The 24,491-nt window shown below is 34.7% G+C and overlaps 1 protein-coding gene across 1 annotated transcript; it reads right to left on the reverse strand.

Annotated features, from left to right (window-relative positions):
• Window positions 1-1,782: 1,782 nt before the first annotated feature.
• On the reverse strand, window positions 1,783-18,482 carry LOC136806934 (serine/threonine-protein kinase Nek1-like). Its single transcript, XM_067063504.1, has 36 exons — window positions 18,352-18,482; window positions 18,062-18,097; window positions 17,888-17,948; window positions 17,539-17,580; window positions 17,337-17,392; window positions 17,080-17,163; window positions 16,724-16,791; window positions 16,522-16,608; window positions 16,183-16,237; window positions 16,044-16,087; window positions 15,855-15,935; window positions 15,503-15,578; window positions 15,284-15,401; window positions 15,094-15,157; window positions 14,918-14,975; window positions 14,496-14,684; window positions 13,982-14,124; window positions 13,573-13,723; window positions 10,978-11,008; window positions 10,581-10,648; window positions 10,254-10,424; window positions 9,936-10,034; window positions 9,785-9,810; window positions 9,480-9,541; window positions 8,977-9,068; window positions 8,663-8,795; window positions 7,413-8,117; window positions 5,638-5,767; window positions 4,944-5,010; window positions 4,523-4,614; window positions 4,046-4,233; window positions 3,885-3,911; window positions 3,142-3,234; window positions 2,746-2,891; window positions 2,110-2,239; window positions 1,783-1,891 (listed from the first exon to the last, which is right to left on the reverse strand). Exons 1-36 carry the CDS (start codon window positions 18,466-18,468, stop codon window positions 1,872-1,874), a joined length of 3,810 nt encoding a protein of 1,269 aa, XP_066919605.1. The 5' UTR covers window positions 18,469-18,482; the 3' UTR covers window positions 1,783-1,871.
• Window positions 18,483-24,491: the final 6,009 nt, after the last annotated feature.

Genomic DNA, 24,491 nt, shown 5'->3' on the forward strand with positions numbered 1-24,491 from the left:
AAATCAACTCATCAATTTAATGGATTTTAGTCTCTCTTATTACTTCTTTGGTCATAATTGTGACTATAGTGAATAATTATGGGAACATTTTTACAGATCTGAAATATCTTTCCCTAAAGTAAACTTTTACACCTTTGCACCACAGATATCTGTAAAGCCCGAAGGGCTAGATAGGCAGCTTTAAGCTTTCTCCAGCAAAAAAAGTGAAGCAAAAATTTGACTTTTTAAATTTCGTGCCGATGGATAGGATCTAGCATTTTAATTGTTTTCGGAGCGCGAAATAAAAAAAAGTAGGCGGTAAACGCTATTTCACATCTCTCAAACCGGTGAAATTGCATATTTTAGTCACGTGACTTTGGTAGGAAATCCTTCCAAACCTAGGCTTCACTTTTCGATAAAAGCCGCAAATCTAGCCCTTCGGGCTTTACAGATCTGTTCTTTGCACCCTTTGACAGCCTTGAAAGGCGTTCACTTATTAGAGGGGTCATTATCCCACCCTGTTTATATCTTCAATCGGAATTTGAGGTAAATGACAACTTGGAGAGAGCTGAGTAATTAGAGGTCATTTGAAGCTTTCTTTTATAATAAATTTAAAACTATTTTCATCATATTTTATGTACTAAAATAAACATATCGTAAGATATAAAGCAAAAAATCACATCATTATACAATCAAAAACACATATTTACAGAGAAATCTCCACATTCGTATAAACATTTTTGTTTCTTTGTTCCTCGTTAGGTACCAGGGAACATACGCTTTCGACAGTTGTCGATAAAATCTTATGATATCTATCCGATTTGGTTCGAGTTAAAAAACACTAAAGATGGTACCAAGGGCAATACTATTTTATCAGGAACAAGATATTTTGAAAACAGTTATTTCATAATCTATTATTTTCAAACTGACGTAAAAACATCACAAGCTCAAAGTCCTCAGAGTCCCTTAGTGTGTTTTTTTATTCTGATAACGTTCACTCAACATCCATGTCTAACAGTAAATTCAAGAAGTGCTGCAAGTGGCAGTGGATGAAAAAATCACTTTTATTCACTCAAAATTGCAAAAACTTTCCCGTCGTCTAAACGTTATGGCTAACGTCAGTTTACTGATGTCCGAAAGCATCCAGCGAGGACCTTTTTTTAAACATCTGTTTCCCAGGCATAGCCTTCCTGGAAAATTTGATCTGTTGGCCAAAAGTTTCAAAAATCTTATTCGTTGAACTCATGTAATTCTAATTCTCCAGGGACAAAAATTTTGTTCCAATTACATGAGTTTCGAACGAGTTTTCATATTTTGACCTGATTCGATTTTGAACATTTTTTGTGTTTTCGAGCTAGAATAATGAAATACTAGTATAAATAATCTTGACATATGTTTTGAAATTTAAAAGTCAATTCATAATTTTTCAAAGAAGTCTTTGATTGTCGATCGTTTCATTTTCTGCTCTCGATTCTTGGAAATCTCCTCGTCAATCAAAAAAATCGAAAATTCGAATTACATGATTAAAATTTCTTGATGAGACCTGAAAATTTGTTCGATTTGAATGATTTTTCGAATTACATGGGTTCGAATTATAGGGGTTCGAATTACACGAGTTCAACTGTATTGATTTTGAAATTCCGTAAAGAGTACCAGGAAAATTAAAAAAAATCTATAATTGGTTGCTTGTTAATTATCATATATGTAGCTTATAAAAAAAAATTTTGTTTTGGTTAAATAATTATTTTTGATTTTTGATTCCATTTGTTTTGTTAACAAAATAATCATTGCTGTAACAACTTTAGCTGTCACGTTTGATGATTTGCGATTCTTACCACTAGGTTTTAAAATGCCAATATCTCTGTTTCACCTCAACGTTACGTTCTTACGTTTCAAAATGTGCCATCATTTCCTGAGAAATAAATTTAACAAGTGTAAACTTTAGAGGCTAAGATAAGTTTAAAAGCATTATATAAAATTTACAATCCTAGACAGAATTTTTGAGCTTTTGAATCTTTACGGCCCTGATAAAAATACACATTTATTCAAATTCTAAACAATTTAGGTATTATCTCAACATTGTGGTTTAGTAAGCATAGTCAATCATCTATCATCTGTCATTCAGCTTACCTTCAGAATATGCTGAGTCAGCGATGACAAGATAAAGTATTTTTTGGTACAGATTTTCTTTATCACCGAGTAGTTGAGAGATTTCGGTTGTGCCCATCTCAAGTTCATCATCTTCGTTATCTTGCATCATCTGTGCGACAGTGGAGAGAGAGAAGAAGAAACTCTCACCCTTTGTTGCTACTTGTAAATATCTTAAATACATTTCGGAGCCATTGGGCATTTATTTTTGAGCCTGCTACTTTTAAGATGGTTAATTCAACCAAATTTCTTTTCATTTTTCATACTATTTTTGCTCCTTAGCCAATTCTCGTTTTTGTTCTCGTTAAGAAAGAGAAAAATATAAAGCAATAATACCTGCCCGTCTGAGAAGTTGATTTCTTAAGAAAAATGAACCTAAATTAGGGTAAGCAAATTTTTCAAACTTTGACCATTCATTCAAACTGGATGAAACAGAAAAAATGAAATAAACCCTTGGAATTCATGATATGCACCATTGCAATGTCTTCTATGGACCCAACAGCTGATTGGTTGAAAGTGACGTATTGATTGGTTTTACGTCAGTTACAACCAATCAGCCATTGGGTCCGCGATGTAATGCCAGAAGACATTGCAACGGTGCATATCATGAATACACACCTGTACATGTCGGTACACCTTGATAAAAAGATCCATTCCCAACTCATTTTCTAAAGCCATTCTTGATTCCTCGATTCGTGAAAACAGATTTTCTCGATCACCTCCATTTGTTTGGAGCACATTCTTTTGATTTTTATTTGATACATCTGCAAATGAAAAGATCAATCAAAAGTTGGCTTACAATCTTAAAATATCCCCTGAGTGACCAGAATCGCGCAAGAGAAAGTAAAATGCTGATTCACCATCTCGGTAATTGGATGTTTATTGAGAAGTGGAAATAAGCCTTGAAGTAATTAAACTTTCCAATTTTTAATGCAAGGATGGTTTGACAGGGAAATGAAGTCTTGAAGTACAGAAACTTTTCATTTTCTAATTCAAGGGGGCTTGACAGGGAACCTTCATCATCTCTTTCTTCTTCCCATTCATCATCTTCATCTTCATCTTCTTCATTGTTCTCTTGTTCGTTCGCTTGCCCATTCTCCAGTGTCACTGAAATGAAGGATGAATAAATGAGTAACTCCAATAAGAGATAAATTTTCGCGAATTCGGGTGTCATCAGTAAAATTAAGTAAAATAAAATGGAAATTTAGAAAGGTCTTATCCGCGAAATTGTTTTTGAACAAAACTTTAAAAATGTCAAATAACTACTTTTAAAATGTAAACTGGCATCAAAGAAGTCCAAATAATTTCGAAAATCAGTATATGTAATTTGGCAGTAAAAAGACACACACTCATAAAAATATGGTCTCCCGGTAATGCCATCTGCAAAATTAAGTCCCCACGAAATCTTAAAATTTTGCAGATGAGCTGAACCGCGAAATTTAATCACTGCGAAAATTTATCCCATTAAAGTACATCACTATTATTCTAACAGTCCCTCAAATATAAGGAGGACTTGTGGGTAGAGATACTGTTCCATACTGACAAAGTCAATTGCATAGACGTCCGTAAGAGTGTATTATTATTATCAGGTTAGTCGAGAAACCACATTTTTTATTTGTAAACTCATTTTCGATTGCCAGCATGACGACAGCTGCCAAGAACAGCTGTTGGAAGTACTAGTTAGAAAAATAGAAGGAGAAACGTGAGTCAATTAAAACGATAAAGTGCGTGATTAATACGATGAATATTCGACTTACTGTTGTTGTTGATTGTAGCTTCTTTAGCTGAAACATAAAAATGGTACTTTTAAAAAGAAGAGGAAAACTGAGAATTAACAACGAGAATGTGTTCGTACTATTTGAATATCATTTAAAATTTAATCTTTTTCGAAAGAAAATCTTAAACAATAAAGACATACCTGCAGTTTTACCAAGGACATTTCTCATGGATTCCAACATGCTTTCATAATCATCAAATTCGTCATCATCGTCTGCGTCCGCTTCAGCATCAGAAACTTCTTCTTCATCTTCATTGCTCTCATCCTTTTCATCTTCATTTTCGTTATCTTCTTCTTTAACATCTTTTACCTCAGACTCTTGTTTATCACTGGAAGAAAAAACTTTTCATAACACACGTGTGAACAAAAAAAATCAGAACCTATTTTGACGTCATTTTCCATATGGCACAGCCGAATAACTCTATAAAAAAGTTTCCCTTCAAATGATGCTTCCTGACAGCTACTTGACAGGGGCGTTTATTTGAGGGGGCGTTTATTGAAAATTCTTCCTTTAAGGAGGGGCGTTTGTTCAAGGGGCGTTTAAGAAGGGGGCGTTTATTCGAAGTTATACAGGAAGAGTATTAGAGACTAAGAGGGCTTCCCATAACATAAGTTTACCTGGCATGTTCTTCGGAGTTTTCCTCATCTTCTTCTATGACGTCATCAAGGGCTGCTGGTCGGAGGTCTGGTAACGAACATGTTCGTAGTAACTGCGAAAAAAGTAAAGTGACGATAAGAGTCTATATAGAAGTAGGTTTTTGCTCATCCTCTGACGGAAAAGTCTCTTAAAGTAAACTATTTAGGAAGTATATCTATATAGAGGTCTGCCAACCAGGCTAATGAAAAGTTATGTTGGTGTAGAAAGCAACAAAAATTTCGTTAATGGACGATCAATAATCTGTTGAGGTGATTTCTACATTCATTAATACATAAAATGTTAATTTGCATAAGAAGACAAAGAAGCAAGTTAGAAGAATTTCAAAAATGTTTAAAATTAAATAATCTTTTCAGTGACTTGATCACTGAGACTTCACTCTACCTTTTTTTCTTTGATATCGTAACTTCCACTTTGTAATCCAAATGATCGATTTGGCGTATGGAACGAACTGAAGCAAGAATAAATGGAGGGAAAGAACTTACTGTCAATAGCAGTGAAGAAATGGAATGATCAAAACATGTGTTCAAGTGTAAGCCAAGAGAATAGAGCATCGTTTATGATGTATCTTCTTCTTGCATTAAAAAATTATTATTTTTTGATTACAGAAAGACGTTTACATGAGGTTTGATTTGAATAATTGCTTCAGTTTAAGATAATTAACAGTTGAATGTTATCTCTCCGTCTTGTACAAATTGGACTATTTATCGAAACGGGAAAAGATTTGCCGGTTTCGAGTTGACGAGTAAGTATTAATCCCAGTATATAAAAAGACATATAATAAGTCAAGAGAAATGGGCTCTTCCAGAAAATGTCCGTACATGGGCGGTGGAGGATACATTGTCCGGATTTAGCGAAAAATCATCAAAATTTGCTATGTCCGGGGGTAATTTGGTGGGTCAACTGATGCTTGTCCGGGGATAAAACCCGTTCTTCGAGGGGCCAAAAGTAACTTTGTTCGGGGGGGGGGTTAATTGTTAAATCCTCCACCCCCACCCCATATTCAAAGTTTTTTCCGGAAAAGCCCAATGAGTGTGCTTGACAGTAAAAAATTGTGGAGCATTAATGTGTTACTAACCACTCTTCCTCAGACATTTCAACAATACTGTCTCCACTTGTTTCGTGTCTTGATTGCGTGTCAGTTGGTGATTTGTTCACTTCAATATTTGAAAGCTTCTCTGGAGTCGATTCGGGAGGTTTTTGAGAAACTGAATAGCAAAAAGAGTTTGACAAGGTATATAAGTTAAAGGCAAAATAATGCCCATTTATCATTTGTGAGTGGTTAAACATTTGATTGCACTTTGGCAACCCTGTCTCCGTGTCTCAGGTCAATTTGGTCCTGATGAGAAGCTAGGTGGAAAACCAGCTATCCCACACTCTTATTCAAATTTAATACTACGGTTGACACTCTCTAAAAGCCAACTTTCTATTATTCGAGAGACTCCCGTATTCGATGGAATTGAAAGTACATGTTTCCTTGAGAAACTCTCAAAAAACGGCGCTCTACCGTCAACTGCTCTAACTTGGGACGATTGGTCAAAACATGGGACTGTTGATATTCTGGCCTGTATTTTCACTTACTGTTAAATCTCTTTGAGAACAAATTTGTTTTGATAGCTCCACCAAGTTTATCAATCATATTTTCTGTCACAACATGTCACGATAACTTTCACTGATAGCGCGCCCTTTTTAATTTTTTTTGTTTTCATTCAAAATGACCGGGCGCCGATTGGAGAATTAGAGAATGCCCACCGCCTAGCCGCCTAACTAGCTATCGCCCGATGGGATTAACAAATAACGAGTGTGTAACTTGTCACGCGAGTGACGTCAAACGCCCCATCGTTTTGCCACTAATTTGGTCTTTTTCGTTCCAGACATTCGCGTGTGTTCCACTACGGATTTTTTTCATATTTCGATTTAAAAGCTTACTCGGTGCGAAAGAGAAATCGGGTATTTTCTAATACGCCGTTCATTAATTCAAATCAAATGACTTTGGAGATTCGGTGAAATGGTGTCCGAATTGCCGTCCCATGTTTTGTCAGATAGTCCCAAGTTAGAGCAGTTGAAAGTACTATTCGACACTTTATGATTTGATAGACTCCCGTTTTCGATGAAAATTCTCTTGAGGGATTGTGTTAAGTGTAAATAGACCTTTATGAAAGAGTTTCTAATTCCTATTTATATGCTTAAATTAGGATTTCGAAATCCGATTCCCCAACACAGAACTAATTGTTTTCCGTAACACATTCGATATTTATCCTGATCCGCTTTTAAATTGATCGAATCTATCCATCTTATATTTTGCTCTCTATCATTCGATTTACTTCGTGCGTATCGAATTAGGGGAATTAGGGGAATGATCAATCTGCTATAATACAACACTATACGTTCACACGTATTCGATGAATGTCTGATTCCCCTTGAAAATCGAATTAGAGGTTGTCAACTGTATCTAACATCCTGGTTGAAGGTGTGGTCTCGTCATTATAATCATAAGATGACTCACAATACAGGTGATATTCTTTAGGTTTTAGTACACGTTCTACTGTAGTTTAAGGATCAGAGCTGGTGAAAGTTCACCGTAACACTACAGGGTTATACGGGGTTATATCATCCACATAGTAAGAACGCAAAAGAATTCCAGATTTTTGCCATCTCCTCCGGGGATCCCCTTGTACAGAGAACAATAGAAATGACGTTATTTAAACAATAGACGTACGCTTTTGCTAAGCCCTTCTCTCCCCCTTCACTGTGTACGTACTATATGGATGACCTCTACTCTGGCTGACAATTCACTACCCAAAACAAAACAAAAGAATTTAAAGATTAACAAATATTAAAATCAAACAGTACCTCCATCAGACCAAGCATTTTTGACAGTCTTTTCATTCGTTTTATCTTCAACAGAAACTTCTGTCTCAACCTTGTTATCAGAAATCTCAATCACTTCAAGATCGTCTACTTCGAACTTTTCTTTCTCGGACCCCTGATTGGTTGATTGCGTCACTTCTAGCTTTTCATTGGCTGATTGTGATGTTGGCTCTTGTTCTTTGTTTTCATTAGAAGATAATTTTTGCAGTTTCTTCGAATCTGTTGAGCCGTCTTGGTTTTCGTTGTTCAATGTCTTTTCTTGTCTAATTGGAGAAACTTCACCACGTTTAGAGTTTTCTACATCATTTTTATCAACTGATAAAACAATGGTTTTGTTACTATTTCCTCCAATGTTTGGTATACTGCTTTTGTTCGCTGAGTGTTCAAGCGTTATAGTTTCGCCTTGTTTCGGAATGTCCTTGTTCAAGATTATTGTCTCTCCTGGTTTAGCTACGTCCCTTTTATTTTCTATAGTAATTGTTTGTCCTGGTTTCGGGACATCCTTAGAATCAATATTATTAATGGTCATAGTTGGTATTTGTGTTCCGAGTAGATCCATATCATGGAGTTTGGAAACGAATTGCGTTTTGCCTTGATTATCCCAACCTTTTCTCGGTTCGTTCTTGTCTTGATTTACAAAACTTTGCTCGACTTCGTTTTTGATGGTTGGTTCGATTACGCGGGTCGCTGAAACAATGAAATAACATTAAACACATTATCGAACAAGTCAATTCCAAACTTAAAAGCTTTTGACAACTAAAGAAGAATTAGACCCCGGGGGGCGAGGTACTAGGGTTGCGAGCTGACGGGGGGATGCCGCCCGACTTTCAAACTTTGGACCCTTACTGGGACTAAAAAGGGGAAAACAAAGGACATTTTTTGGAATTTTACGACCCTTAGCGGAACAAATTTGATCAATTTTGACCAAATTTCGACCCCCCCTGGAATTAGACTCTAGCTCTTTATCTTGACCAATGAAAGTATAATGATATCAAGATGAGAACGAAAACCAACTCTCTTCTCGATCCCTACCTGAACAAAGTGTTTAGTCCAGAGTTAGGTCAGTATACAGGGAGCTCACGTCTATATTATAATACGGTGATTTTAAAGGTGAATTCTCCAGCAAAATTCTCACACCAAACATTAAACATGCTATAGTGATTTTTTCAAGCCCACGACACTTTTTGCTTTTTGTTTCTACTCGCCACGTGGAGGGTAGTTTATTGATTTACCTTCCATAGCTGATGCAGTGATTTCAAGTGGAATATTTGCAAACGATGGGATAGCATTTTTATCGGCTGCTCCCCATGCTTTTCGACGAATATTTTCTCGCTTCTGTGGTTTTACCAAGTTGTGAATTTCACCCTATTAAAAAGGATTTTGAAGAGCTATTTCACCGGCATGACTTAAATTCATTTCAAAATGAAATTGAATTTCATAGAGCGATAGACTTATGTACGACATAAAAGGACTAAGAAAAAAAAGGGCTAAATTGATTGATTGTGACCTTCGGATAGACTTCAGTACAACATGGAAGTTATATTACCTCTGACAAGGATCTGAAAAGTTTGGGTTGACCAACCTCCCTCATTGCCGTTTCCATACCAATTGACGGAACGGCAATCTCTTTCTTTTCTTCTAAAAGAAAAAATGGAAAAACATAAAATCTTCGGATATTAGTGATTTTCGCGTTTTAGCCAACTGCACAAACCAAAAAATGAATCCAAGTAAAAATATCTAAACAAATTACACGTTTTTTTTAAGAAACTAGTTTTACCAAGCAGCCTCAATGTTTCTTAAGAAATCGACCTTTTGAGCCTTAAATGTTTCTTACATGTTTCTAAACTTGACATAATCAGCCTCATGGAAGACTGGATTGGAAGGTTCTTAAAAAAAAACCTAATTAAAAAATGTTATTTTCTCATTCTCAGTCTTAGCATGTTTCTTAGTTTTTAGGCATTCTAAACCTCATGTTTCTTAAAAGTGTGTTTCTTAAAAAAACAAAAAAAAATGTGTAGTACATTTCGCTTGAACCAAAAGTTTTCAAACCTTTTTTATTGTCCTCCCTCTTTGGTGGTTGGTAAACTTGGGGCGTTGGAGAGGCGCGACAGCTGAAACAGAAAAAATGTTAACGTTGTAAGATTTGAAAGAAGAAAGCCGTGAGTGCATCCAGTTCGTTATTTTCATCCCCACTGGCCGAAAAAATCCTACCGGGCCTGTGAGAAGGGGGTGTGTGTATGCATCATTTGATAGCATCAATGGAGGGTCCAGACTCGTTGTTAAATTTTTTCGGAACGGCTCTGAATATTCAAATAATATCTAGCATCTATTAGAGTGAATGCGAAAAGACTTACTTCTCTCGCTCTTGTCTCCACTTTTTCTAGAAAAGCAAAAAAATAAATATGTTTAAAGGAAATTGTGCCTTTGTCAAGTCAATGAAACCTTGACTCTAAAACTTAAAATCGAAGAACTTTGAGATCCGGAAAAGGTAAGTGAAAAACAAACCATTCTCTCCATTCTGTCTTTTTCTACTTGTTTTTCAATTTGTTGGCGTCTCTTTTCCAATTGCTCTTTAAGCATGGCTGCTCGACGGTCCGCTTGTTCCTAACAAAAAATAATCGAAATATAAAAGTGTTATTCTCTAGTCTCTGGAAACAACTACTAAATATTGTAATGGTATTCGTTCCTAAAGGTAGAGCAATTTCCCTTTGAAGCAATTTAATTTTTTAGCATTTATTATTGTTCGAGGTAAGAGATGAAAGTCGACATATGATAACTAGTTCAAAACAAGACTTTGAGCAGCAGTTTGGTAAGCCTATTCACCTTCAATTCTTGAATCTTCCTTCTTCTGGCATCAGGATCGACCTTTGGATCTCCTGCAACCGAAACTTTATTGTTGGAAGAAGGTCGATCCACTGAAGGGGTATTCCCTCGCATGATTTGACGATCCTTGTAATTCTGTTTACGAATCTGTTCCAACTGTCGCAAATATTCCTTTTCAAAACAAGAAAAATATCCTTCAAAGTCTACCGAGAAATTTTGCTATATTACTTATTCAAATAACATTATGGACTAAATCAGTTGCGATCTCCGATAAATCTGGACTATTTCAAAGCTAGACGAAGTTAATCAGCGAAAAATTGAACTCACGGCTTCTTGAGGATTTCTGGCACCTGGATGAATAGGTGGGCGTGATACCACAGGTTTTTCCTTCTTCACTAAAAAAGGTGTTTGTTACTAAAGGGTAATAACTAACTTCGACTTATTTGGTGAAATAGATATTGCCAATAGTCAGTGACATGACAATGAAATGTGTGGATACCTTGAAAAATGAATCGCTAATCCAGGCTACTCAGCCAAAAATAAGTTGAAAATTTCCCTAAAACGCCATTTTTTGTCAAAATAGTATTAAGGCTGAAAATCAATATCAAAAGTTTCGCGTGGATTTAATTTCGCGAATCTCAGGCGATTAAGCGAGTTTATTTTCGCGAAAACGCAAAATCGAATTTCGTGAAAATTAATCCGATTAAAGCAATATTATACTTACTTCTATTTTCATGATAATCAAGAATTGGGTTCTAAATTTGAGAGAATTGAGAATTATTATACTCACTTACTTGTTTCAAAGGATACAAACAAAACAACCCAGTGAAGCAAAAATAGGGCAAAATATCATACGGAGAGTTAATTACCTTACCTTTTTGCTCCGGCCTAGGAGCCTTAAATTCTCTCTCGTCCGACGACGACGGTCAAGACATTTTTTGTTTGTTTATCTAATCCGATGATCTATTCCGATTTAATAAAAACGGATTATCTGGATTTCGATAATATTGTGATTTGATTCGCGGAAAGTATTTAGAAAAAGATGGCTGCCGAAAGTGGGCTAGCTGACTGTGGGCAAATCTCAGTGAAAAATTGATCATTTTCATCATTATTCATGATGTTTTGGACATGATTTATGAGAAGTTTGATGCATACTGGTTCTCTTACAATGTGGAAAGACTTTGGAGAAATTTTGGCCATGAATTGTCAGCTGATCTAACTTCTCTTCTAGACGCACAAAACCATAAAACTCTGTAAGTAACTTGGAAATGAAACTTTCAAACACACAGCCATTGGAATTCAAAAGAGAATACTAAAATTACAACATTACAGTGCAAATTTGAAAACGATCTGAGTAATTTTTATGGTGTTATGTGTATGGCTGAAAATGATCCTGTTTTGTACTGGCGACCGTTCCTTTTGATTTTTCAAACCCGACATAGATTTTTTACAAACATATCACTATGAGAATTCAATAAATGATACTAAAACACAATTCCTGTGTAAATTTGAACAAGATTGGAGAAATCTTCATAGTGTTATGGCTGAAAATGATCGTTTTTGGACTTTTTCGTAATTTCATCGCGACTGGTGACCGTTCCTTTTGATTTTTCAAACCCAACACAGATTTTTTACAAACATATCACTATGAGAATTCAGTAAAGGATACTAAAACACAAATCCTGTGGAAATTTGAACAAGATTGGAGAAATTTTCACAGTGTTATGGCTGAAAATGATCGTTTTGGACTTTGTCGTAAATTCATCGTGGCTGGCAACCGTTCCTTTTGATTTTTCAAACCCGACACAGATTTTTTACAAACATATCACTATAAGAATTCAGTAAAGGATACTAAAACACAATTCCTGTGTAAATCTGAACAAGATTGGAGAAATTTTCACAGTGTTATGGCTGAAAATGATTGTTTTGGACTTTGTCGTAATTTCATTGGCTGGGGCGACCGTTCCTTTTGATTTTTCAAACCCGACACAGATTTTTTACAAACATATCACTATAAGAATTCAGTAAAGGATATTAAAACACAATTCCTGTGTAAATTTTAACAAGATCAGAGAAATTTTCACAGTGTTATAACTGAAAATGATATTTTTTGGACTTTGTCGTAATTTCATTGGCTGGGGCGACCGTTCCTTTTGAAGATTTTTCAAACCCGAAACAGGTTTTTTCCAAATATACCACTATTTATTACATTCACACTATTGTACCATTTTATTTGGTTTATCCTACTCTCCTCCAAGTATTTTCCCAACAGAAAAAATAATGCTTAGCTACTAAAAGCCGTGGCCTTTAATTTAGGCTATTTTTCTCTTCAAAATTTTATCCGGACAATCAAATCAACGGCGCATCATGGCTTCACTATCCAGGTTTATATATACTTTTTTATAAAGACTTTAATACTAATTGACTTTAACATATTTATACAATTACTTATTTTATTATAATCATGCAATAAATATCATCCATTTATTTATATTTTTATAACTATCTTATATTTTATTTTACAATTTTAGTAGGTCCACATCAGTATTTTACTGCATTGTATATTTTACAAAACTTAGACCTTCTTTACCAAATAAATTAATAATAATAATAATAATATTGGGAAGTTTAGAATAAAAAAATTTATAAGAACTTGGAAATTTTGACTCCCAAAACGTTTATCTCCTTTAGCTCCAATTTTGAACTTTTTAGTCGAGGATGAGTGGGGGGGGTGGGGTTGGTTCTTTAGGCAAGAAAGTGCGCGTGTAATCACTTAGAAGAGCTAAACTTTCAGCTGGTTCATTTATATTCGTTAAGATTATTTCTCATAGTCGCTCTGCAATAGAATTATTACTTTGCTTTCTGATCTGTTCTGATTAGTAGTTTGTGGGCAACGTTCTAACACAACTAACTCAACAAACTCATCTTTCACATCTTTTAATCTCTTAAGCCGGAGCTTCCAGCGCAGCTGGTTTATTTCTTTTCGCACAGGACATTGTTGGTGTTAATTTTGGGGTTTCAGTGGATTAATGTTAAAAAAGGCCGGTGTAGTAAGTGCCAAAATTTAGCACTTTTCAAGTTTTAACAGTTTTACTCGATTTAATTTGATTGAAGTATATTTAGAAGAAAATTATTGATTTTTCTGCTCTTTATCCAGACTAAGGAAAAAGCATCGATTAATTAGAAATGAACGTTAGGGAAGCCGATTTGGTGATCTTTCAAAGTTTTGGTGTTATTTACGGCTCTAATTGGCATAGGGTTAAAAATTAGCAGTGGCCGATTAAAGGCGGGTGTAAACTTAAACCTTTTCTTGACTTACATGATGACGTGGACCAGCTAAGGCTTCCGACACACGTGCTTTATTTGCAGCAGCTTCTTCTTTACGTCTCCAAAAATCGTCCAACATTCTTGCTTTCTCCTTCTTCTCTCTCTCATCATCCTCACTGTTCTCTTTTTTAACGGCACCGAGACTGAAAAGAAAATGTCATTAGTTAAATACATATAAAACATTTCTGACATTATGTATTTATATCGTTCCGAAAAGAAACTAAACAATCATGTAAATTTTTAAGAACGACTTGAGTCCAAACATCCACCAATAGAAGGGCTTTATTCTCTTACGTGACGTGCGAACATATTCTGAGCGAAGAAGATTGATTTTTTCAAATCAATAATAACAAAGAAACAAAAAAGATTAAAAGACAACGATGCAAATTGAGTTGACAAACTTTTTGCGGTGAGCTTGGTGTTCTTGCTCTGCCCAAGCATGAAGAGGTTGTTGATCAGGTTTTTCATCAGGTTCGATATATCTCTTGTTCTTCACGACCACTTTATCTTCAGCTTTTGGCTGGTATTTCTTCATCTTATCTTTCTGATGAAAAGATAAAGTGAAGAAATTGATGATTAGAATTGAGACGCACTCGCTCAGAATCTGAGGGTCAATTTGTATAGCTTTCTGTCCTTAAAAGGATAGTCATCATGATAGAAATATAGACTACTTACTTGATTGCTTGATGTACAAATTATCGCATATATTGAAATATTGGCGAAAACATTTGTGTTATTTTTTAAGAATTTGGTTACTTTACAACTTTTTCACCAAATCCTGGTGATGATTCAATGATTCTAAAAGCATACCAGATTCCGTGACAGCAATACAAAAAGACGAATACGCAACAACTTTATTGTTACACTTCAACTCGTATCCTCACTGATAATAAATAAAATACATAAGGCCTTTACCTCGTCTGTACCAAGAACATTTTTCCATCCGCCTTCCCTTGCACGATTAATGTTGGCTGCTTGCTGTTTTTCCCATCGTTGTTTCTGCACCTTCTTGATGTGTTCGTGATATTGTTTCTCTTGAGCCAGTACTTCTTTCCTTCGACGCTCTCTCGCATCAACTGCCTTCTTTTCTGCACTTCGTACACCCTAACAAGAGACAGAAGAATAATTTCTTTACCCTGTTACAGTTCAAGGCAGAAATCAGTCACATCCGCTAACATCTTTTATAAAGTTTTTCTAGAGCTTTATAGGTGGTATAAATGTTAGGTACTTTGTTCCAAATTTGCACGTTTATTTAGTGATGCTTGTTACGAATCGAGCCTACTAATACTATGAATGACAAGCAAAAACAAAAACATTTGTTTGGTATCTGACAATACCTGAGCATTTGCAGGTTTCTTCTCCACTCTTTTGTAAGGAGCCATCGATGGTGGTTTTCTAAAAAAATGTTAATAAATTCAGAACTAGTTCATGTTCTCGCACAGGCCAATTGGTTCATTTGATTTCATTATTGTATTATCTTCAAAGTAAATTGTACATGAATTGACTGTCTCACCTTTCGGCTGGTTTCTTAGCAACCGACACACCATAAACAGATACCAGGTCACCATGTCGTTTCGCTTAAAAACAGTAGTAAGAAGAGTATTTTCGAGGATCATTGATTCTAAAGATATGGCTGAGAGAAATCCAAATCATAACAGTAAAAAATTCTAAAGACAGTTGACAGGATATAGTATTACATTTACCAGGGACGATCTTTTTGACAGGGCCAGCAGCAGCTGATGGAGGCCTTCCAGCAACACCAGCACGTGAAGGCTTTGGTTGTCGATGTAAGACAGTATGACTAAATTCTTCTTCGACCTCCTGAAACAGATGTCAATTGAAAAAGTTGAATTCAACCCAGTATTTCTTTTGAAAAATCTTAAAATAATTAGGACCAAGTTAATGATGTTTCTATTGCTTACCTCAGGAGAAAGGAATTTAGAGATTCTTTGCTGTATAATTGGTTTCTTCAACAAGGTGTTGATGGATGGTCGATCACTTTAAAAATATGACAATGAAGAAACTTTCATAATCAAAACTTCCCACTTTTTATTCCAAAACAACATAAACAACTTTTCTCTTTTACCTTTTTACTTTTACCTTCAAAAAAGTAAGCTGATGTGAAATTTTTCAGGTAAAACCTGCAATCTGCCATTTTTTGAGTGTATACGTCGCATGGAAGCAAAATTCAAATAATGCAATATTGACTTACGCATATCAAGAAGGGAACAAACATATTTCAGATAAATAATTAAACTTCAAAAGTTATCTTACGATGGTGATCTTTTGAAACAGTGTGCCACAAGTGAGCGTAATTCGTATGAATATTTCGGTGGGACAGGTGGATACGAGCCCCTAAATACAAAAAAAAATCAAATGATAAAAATTAGGCAGATCCTCAAAATTTCGAGGATAATATATTGCTCATTCAAAATGGTTTTAAAAATGAAGAATCAAACTTACCTGCAAATCTTCAAGACCAAATTTTTCATATTACCAGCCTCAAACTAAGAAAATAAGGAAAACTTTACTATGGTACGTCACTCTGAATTGAAGCCAGTTATTTTTGCCAGAAATGTAATAGGAAAACACAAATTATTACCGCATGTTTCAAAGTTGCCAATTCATACAAAACACACCCAAGACTCCAAATGTCACTAAAAGAGAATAAAGATAACTTTAGGGGAATAGTTTGGAGATAAATACATAAAACGAATAGGATAAGACAAAGATGCAGTAACAGACGCTACCAGTAGTTTTGAATCATGAACTAGTTTCACAGCAAAATTTCACTAAATCTAAATTCGTAGAAAAAATAAATATTGAAAGCTTTTCAAAAAGACAAAATATTGTTAATATTAGAAAAAAAACATCAAAAAATTGAATAAACTATCAAAAAAATTTAGTTTTAAATTTTTACACAACACTTCTTATTTTTAACCTTTTATTATTGTAGGGGCGATTTTCCACGATTTCTGGTGATAAGTAATATGGAGTTCCAATGCATGTCCTGGCAAGTTCCATTGTGCTGAAATTCAATGAATGATATTCTAAAGCTCTGAAATACGATGAAGTTATACTAAAACCTTTTAACTTTTGGAAGAAAGTTAACACTAGTAGCAATGAAAATTATATCTACATACTTTTTAAGCACCCTTGCTATTCCGAAATCGCCAAGCTTCACTATGTGATGTCGTGTCAGGAAAATATTCTGTAAAACATTCAATAAAAATTAATCGAAAGCCTAACCCCCTTCAAAAGTACCATTGTTGGATATTTGGTTTTGATTCTTTCCTCTAGTGAATCGATTCGTTTTTTTATGACAGACACTCTTCCCAATACTGGTCCCCAATCCTTTACTTTTGCTAAAGGTGCCCAAAAGCAACAAAGAGCCTCTAGATTCAAGGATATGAGGATTTAAAGGTTAAACTGTTTATGAATGTTAAGTGTGAGAAGAATGTAACTTGAATCTTAAATCCTTCAAAATGTTTTACCATACCTGTGTCTTGATATCTCGATGAAGAATTTTCCGATCATGGATGTACTTAATAGCAAGACAACATTGCACAAATATATCAAGGACCTGTTAATAATAAAAGTAGGAACGCTATCTCGATCAATTCTTAGGTCAATTACCTAGAAAATACTTTGAATTACAGACAAAAAAGGGCTAAATAAAGCTTTATTTATAATAAAAATGTCAAAAATAAAATGATATTGCTGATTGAGACCAAACTAATGCTATAAACATCAAACCTTTGACTCTTCCATGTGCATGCCACGTTGTCGAACAATAAGTTGATAGAGATCACCTAGTAATGAAAGATCAAACCATCTATCTTGAAAAAACAATGCTTAGGGATAACATACTTTTACATATAGAAAGCTCATATTTATCATATCAGTAATAAATACCATGACTAGAAAAAACAAATTACAAAATAACAATATGATTTACCTCCTTCACAATAGTCCATCACAATATATAAATTGCCAGATCCTAAAATAAAATAATCAAAATTTGGTTATGTAATTTTAGGTATATTTTAGGTATATTCTAGGATATAAATATAAAAAGTAGATCAAAATATTTAAAATCGAAATAGAAGAGTTTTAATAAATCATTCAGAACCATACCATAACTAAAGCATTTTCAAATGGATAAAATCTGCTCTGCAATGCAAGCCAAAGATGGCTTGTGAAAATCCCAAAATGGATTTTGAGTAAACAAAGTCACCGTCTGAAGGATACAACAGAATACTTCATGAAGATAATGATTTTGAGGAAGTCTTTAGTTCACAACATACCTTCAAAAGACTCGAGATAAGTCACAATGTTTGGGTGTTTTAATTTAGATAAGAGTTGTACCTAAGGAGAAAGTTAATAAAATATGTACAAAGATATTACATAAAATTCGGATTTATGGAAATGAATACATTCTAAGCAATTTCCAAGACTTAATCAGATAATTATAGTCATACTTCTTTTCTTGATTCTTCTTTCTCTTTGTGTGACATCTAAATAAAAAAATTTAATTTTGTAAGGCAATCTGAGTAGTTGTAATTTTCATAAAAAAGATTGTGCAGAGATATTTTTTGTTGTATAACAGCAGGCTTTGTAAGTCTACATAAAATGACCAAAAGTAGAATCTAATTTATGCCCATTGCTTCCTCCAAAGCTTGTTATTGTACAAATAACTTGTCACACTGTTTATAAAGTGTTTGTCATAATAAATAGTCCCACGTTAAGTATAAAATATTTCATAATTTACCCTTGAGATGCAAATTTGTTTGACAACACATTGTTTTCCATCTTCTTTCCGTTTTACTAACAACGCTTTGCCAAAGGACCCTTCGCCAATCTTTTTTATCTGCATGTACCTTTCCATTATTGTAACTTTTTCTTTTGACAAAGGAGAAACATTTAATAATAACACATTAAACAAATAATAGAAAAAGAAGAGTGGTTACTTTTATATAAACTATATTATGTTAAATTAATAAAAAACTTCAGCCCAGCTTTAAGTTGTACATGTATATGTAAAAACTTTAACTTTGTTATGTTGTTTCCCATGCACTCTATTGCATGCATATTTTGTATGTCAACAAACTGGCAAAATTTCCATATTTTTAAAAGATTGCTTCAAGCGCAAACACCAAAAAAGATCTTTTCACTGCATCACAGCTTATTCTTTACAGTTTTCTAGTGTAATTCTTTGTATTACTTTGTTTATATTTCAATTTGTATACCCTAGTAGGGGACAAGATGGAGTTTTTACAAGCTCTTATTTGATTTGGTTGGTTGTTAACCAGTAATAAAACAATTTTGTTACTTTCTCTAAATAACGCGTCATTTTTATTACTTCAAATGACCAATTATTAAAGTATCTTATAAAAACTCCATCTCATCTGCCTAGTAGTTCAGTCGTAGTAGCTCTGTTGAAAACAAATATAAGAAATATTGATCCAATTTTTCTCCATTTATATTTCTGGTCTTATACTATCACTTTTTTACATAAATAAAGCCTTCCATATCTTCTCTTGTACCTAAAATGACCTCTTTAAAATAAGTGTTGCAACTCGAATCAAAGGAGGTTTGAACAATGTACTCCCCTGCGCACTCACCCTACCTTTGTTTTAAAAAATTCCCATAATTCCCATACGCGTTGCCTCTGTAGGGTATGTTGATAGTGAAGGATTCTCCGCTTATCATCTGAAACAGAGGTCAAATTTGTTAGGGGATGCTCCTGATAAACGCCAAATTTGTACCAAAAAATTCCCAGTTCAAAGACCCTTTCACCTAAGAGTTCCTATTCTTTCAAAGTTCCCACAACTCTCCATTATTTTTTCTGTAATCCATTTGCTAGGCCTCTTGCCGTCCACTAAAATCTATTGATGCTTGATTTTGAAAAACCGCAAAAACCAAAAAGTGCTGACGTCAGCAAAACTGCTTGTTTTTTAAATAACTCTAGTTTGGCTAAAGGTAGAAACATGAATTTTGACTAAAGTCGCACATCATTAAAAGGATCGTTTTGCAAAAAAAATTGAAATTTTGTTGACGTCAGCAAAATTTCGAAAAAAGTTTTTTTACGGTTATTTCCGGAATAAAGTCTGCAGCAGCGTGGTGGAATACTACGCCCCATTAAAACCGCCTCTAGCATCGAAAGGATACAAGAAAAGTGTGTAATCTGTTATCGGAGTAACTTCCAATGCGTTTTTATATTACTTACAAGCTTTTTACTTACAAGCAAATTTATCCATTTCAGGATGCAAAAACCATGCTTGCCACCTTATTTCGATGCATGGTTTGAGTTGTTTGTAGTAAAAAATGTAAAAATGTTGAAAAAATAGATTTTCAAATTTTGAGTCAAGCAGGCACGCGGTCCTTGGATTTCACAATTACAGCCTTTCTATTTACAAATGCGGTATATATCTGTTTTTATAACTAGGGAGATAATAACACATTCCCACAAACTCAAAGGAAAGAGTAGGACAGTTATTGGAAGTACTTCAAATTATGAAGTGTCTTTACGTCACATAGAACAAAAGAAAATAACAAAAGAACAAAGGAATTACCCATAGCCACCATTTTGCAACCATGGGGAATTCGCGATTTTACAGAAATCGGAGTCCTCATATCAAGTCCTTCTGAAAATTTCATTCTTCCCCATAAATGCGAAAATGAAAAACGAAGAAGCTTTTTTTTTCTGATTGTCTTTTTAATCTGCCATGAAGTGTTGTAAAATTCCTTATAGAAAGACACATTCTCCTACGAAGAGGCTTCAAAAAAATGATGTAGAAAAAAGTTGTTAAAAAGTATGTCATTTTATCTTAACAATTTCTTAAATTACGTCACAACCACGGAGCACTGACTTTTAGTTTTATGACTTGCTCTTACTGGTTTGGTTTCCGTGATAAAAAGAAAGCACCAAAAATGGCAGATATAATCTAGCCTTCCATGTGACGGGGTGTGCGAAGTTTTGCTGGCGCAATCTGAAAATCAGCTTGATGACTGTTAAACTTTGGCTTCTCGCTAATGAGCTGGAAATGATAGCTAAAAACAAATTTTAGCACTCAGATGGTGTATACTGTTAGTGTTACTTACATGAAAATTCCAGACGGCCTGTAGATTTTCAAATAAAACAGCATGTGATAGATTGTAGCCTAATGTAATGTTACCCTGGGTTTCCTAAAGAAACCACAATTGAAAAGATGAACTAGCTCATTAGCGACAGCCATTTGTTTCCATGTGGGTCAAGAATTTTACGATGCTGTAAGTCAGTGCTAAGTCGTGTTTTCACATTGACGTTGAAAAACATCAATATCTTTGGAAAGAAAAGATATATTTAGGTGCAGTTTTTTTTGTTTGTTTCCCTGATAATTTCTGATTGATTTAAAAAAGATTGAAAAGATTTGAATAATTTAAAGGTAAAGTACTAATGCATTGAAGTTCATTATGATAAATTCTTCCTTGTTCCGCGCCAAAAATCCTGACGAGTGAATGAAGCAAAGAATGGAATTGGAATGAATTGGATAAAAATCTGACAGTTTTGCAAATTATATATATCAGTTGGTTGGACGGATGCAAGTTATTTTGTGGATTCTACTACGTAGCTAGCATTATTAGTTCGAGTGGTTTGAGTGGTTACGACAAGTTCGATTGATCGGGTTGTACCGTCAACTGCTCTAATTTGGGACGATTGGCCGAAACATGGGACTGGTTGATATCTGGCCTGTATTTTTACTTACTGTTAAATCTCTTTGACAACAAATTTGTTTTGATAACTCCACCAAGTTTATCAATCATACCATCAACTGCTCTAACTTGGGACTATCTGACAAAACATGGGACGGCAATTCGCAATTCGGCCACCATTTCACCAAACCTCCAAAGTCATTTGATTTGCGTATTAAAAATTACACGATTTCTCTTTCGATTTTAAAGAAAGTGAAAACAGACCAGATGTCCAACAGTCCCATGTTTCGACCAATCGTCCCAAGTTCACAAGTGTTCCAACCGGTATTCCAACGAAGCCATATTTTGGTTTGTACAGAAATTTCGCCTGCTCAAATTCAAAACAACAAAATGGTCAATCTCACTAAAGCAAAACATTGCGGCCACGGCATTTCCCGGATAAAAATTCTGGTCACTTAACCATCCGTGATTTTAGACCAATGAAAACGCTTTCTTTCCCCGGATTAAAGTTGTGTCTACACTAACACGCGAGAAATGGCTAGAAAAAGAGAGAAAAAACCGGGGGTCAAATTAAATTTTTCTCCCTTCTCCTTGCGGCAAACATAAAAGACTTTAAGAGGCCATTTATTTAAGAAATGGGTGTTATATCATAAATAAATTATGTAAGTAAGTGATATTTTAAGTAACAAGTTCATAAACAATTTTATTTTGAACTTTGTTTTTAAAAACAAAACCCCCGTGCTAGATGATAATCTCATTTTCTTAACTTATGGACCCATTTGGAAGTCTTTGTAATACAGATCATTTGGCAGTGTAGTTGCAGCCTATACAAGAATTGGAATCTAAAGTCTGAAGTCATAACTCCTTGCCAGTGACCCCGCAGAGAAATTTTTAGTTGGCAGACACTGACTTAAGGTTGGTTTGGAAATCGTTTTATTTTGAAATGTAATCTTCACTTTAGATGAATACTTTTATTTATTTGGATTCATGAAAGGTTCAAGGTTTGTTTACTTTTAATTTCAAATTATTTCATTGATTTATTGTGAGCTGCAATAGCTGATTGAAAAACGAAGATTTTTTATAGTTATCAGCGTGGGCTTGGCCGCCATTTTGAATTTTGATTTTTTTTCTCCTGTACTCAGCAATAGACCTTTTCGCCTTTCCATCCGCCATCTTGAATTGTATGCAAAAATAGAGGAACGAAAAAGCCGTGGTTGGATTTAGTTGGAAAGTATGCAAAACATATGCAAGTTTACACAAAGATTAAAAAGACAACAAAGCATCTTATAAATAAATATTATATATATAATCATTAAAACAATAAAAGATGGAATTTCTTAATACAAAAAGAAATATTCACAGAACAACAAAAGCCTTTTATAAATTTGTTCTTAAAGACATAGCATATTCTGTTTTCATGCCATTAAGAAATTCCACGAAGACGGAGTACACACATCAAACTTTCAAAACACGCAAACTGAAAAGCAGTAATTATGACGTCACACATTATCATTGTTTCAATTTGATCATTTGGTGCTTGTATTCCCAGGAGAATAATTTACCGTCAGGATTATTTTTTACCTTTGCTGGTGATTTTTCAGTTTGAGCTTATGTATAATGTTATGGATTTTTGAAGTGCTTGTTCTAAGAGATGAGCGAATATAATTATTTTTAGTTTTCAAGAGAAGCAAATTTAATCTTTCTTCTACAAGATTACACTTTAATATAATGCTTTCTAAGGGAATTTCACCACGGCAATTCGGCCACCAATTTTTGCATACAATTCAATATGGCGGATGGAAAGGCGAAAAGGTCTATTTAGAGTTGTTCGTAATACGCGATTTGGCTTACGCGTAACACTTGTGAGTTAGAGCAGTTGACGGTACTTCTTCTTCGTTCCTCTTAGAGTGCACAGACACTTGCGTGTGTTCCACTACGGATCTTTTTCATATTTCGATTTAAAAGCCTACTCGATGTGAGAGAAATTAATCATGTATTTCTTAATACGCCTTTCGATAACTCAAATCAAATGACATTGGTAGGGTGGTCAGGCCAAAATTTTCCCCTCAAATTTTGAAAACCAAACGAATTTTATTTGAAAGTCCTTACCTTTGTGAGAAAAATGAGGGGTCATTTGTTAAAATTGGTTAAGTAGTTCCAAAGTTATTCCATTTTCAAACCACAAAAAAACCACCTTTTCAAGGAATCGTCTCCCTACCACGCGCAACCAAGAAATGACCTTTGGACAGCACCGAAAAACATTAAAGATGGCGGGTGAATTCTAGCCTTCCGCGTGGCGGGGCGTGAGGAGTTTTGTTGGCGCGGTCTGAAAATCGGCCCGATGAATGTTAAACTTTAGCTTATCGCTAATGAGCTGGAAATGATAGCTAAAAACAAATTTCACCACTAGAAAGCTGAAATCCTCAGCTTTCAGATGGTGTATGGTGATTAAATGAAAAAATCCGCAATCTTGTTAAAAAATCGCAATTTCTTCTTGTTTTTCAAAATTCCAGACGGCCTGTAGATTTTCAAATAAAGCACTTTGTGATAGATTGTAGCCTAATCTTACCCTGGGTTTACTAAAAAAACCGCGATTGAAAAGATGAACCAGCTCAATAGCGACAGCCATTTGTTTCAATGTGGGTCGAGAATTTTCCGGTGCCGTGGTCAGCGCTAAATCGCGTTTTCACCTTGACGTCGAAAAACATGAATATCTTTGGAAAGAAAATAGATACCTGGATGCAGTTTTTTTACTTGTTTCCCTGATAATTCCTGATTGATTTAAAAAAAGAATGAACAGATTTGGATGATTTAAAGGTAAGTACTAATGCATTGAAGTTCATTTTTGTAAATTCTTCCTCGTTCCGCGCAAAAAATCCCGACGAGTGCGCACCCTAACATTGGAGAAATGGGTGGCCGAATTGCCAGTAGACGATCTCAATCGAACGGAATCGATGATCAAACCAAATCGAACGCGATCGACCGATTGAAATTCGATTGTCGAACGCAATTGAATCTCAATCGAAAGTCAAAATTCTGGGTAATATTCGATTGGTTCGATTGTTGTTCGACTGGTTCAATCGTCCGTTCGATTGAGATTGTCTGGCTTTATTCTTGCAGCTTCCCAACATCCAAGCTCTCAAACATCACAAGCCGAATGAAATTACTTTCGATTTCCTATAGAAATTATGTGATGAACAATCCAGGGGTCAATAA

Source organism: Clytia hemisphaerica, unplaced genomic scaffold (assembly GCF_902728285.1).
Source record: "Clytia hemisphaerica strain Z4C2 unplaced genomic scaffold, Clytia hemisphaerica genome assembly, whole genome shotgun sequence".
NCBI lineage: Eukaryota > Metazoa > Cnidaria > Hydrozoa > Leptothecata > Clytiidae > Clytia > Clytia hemisphaerica.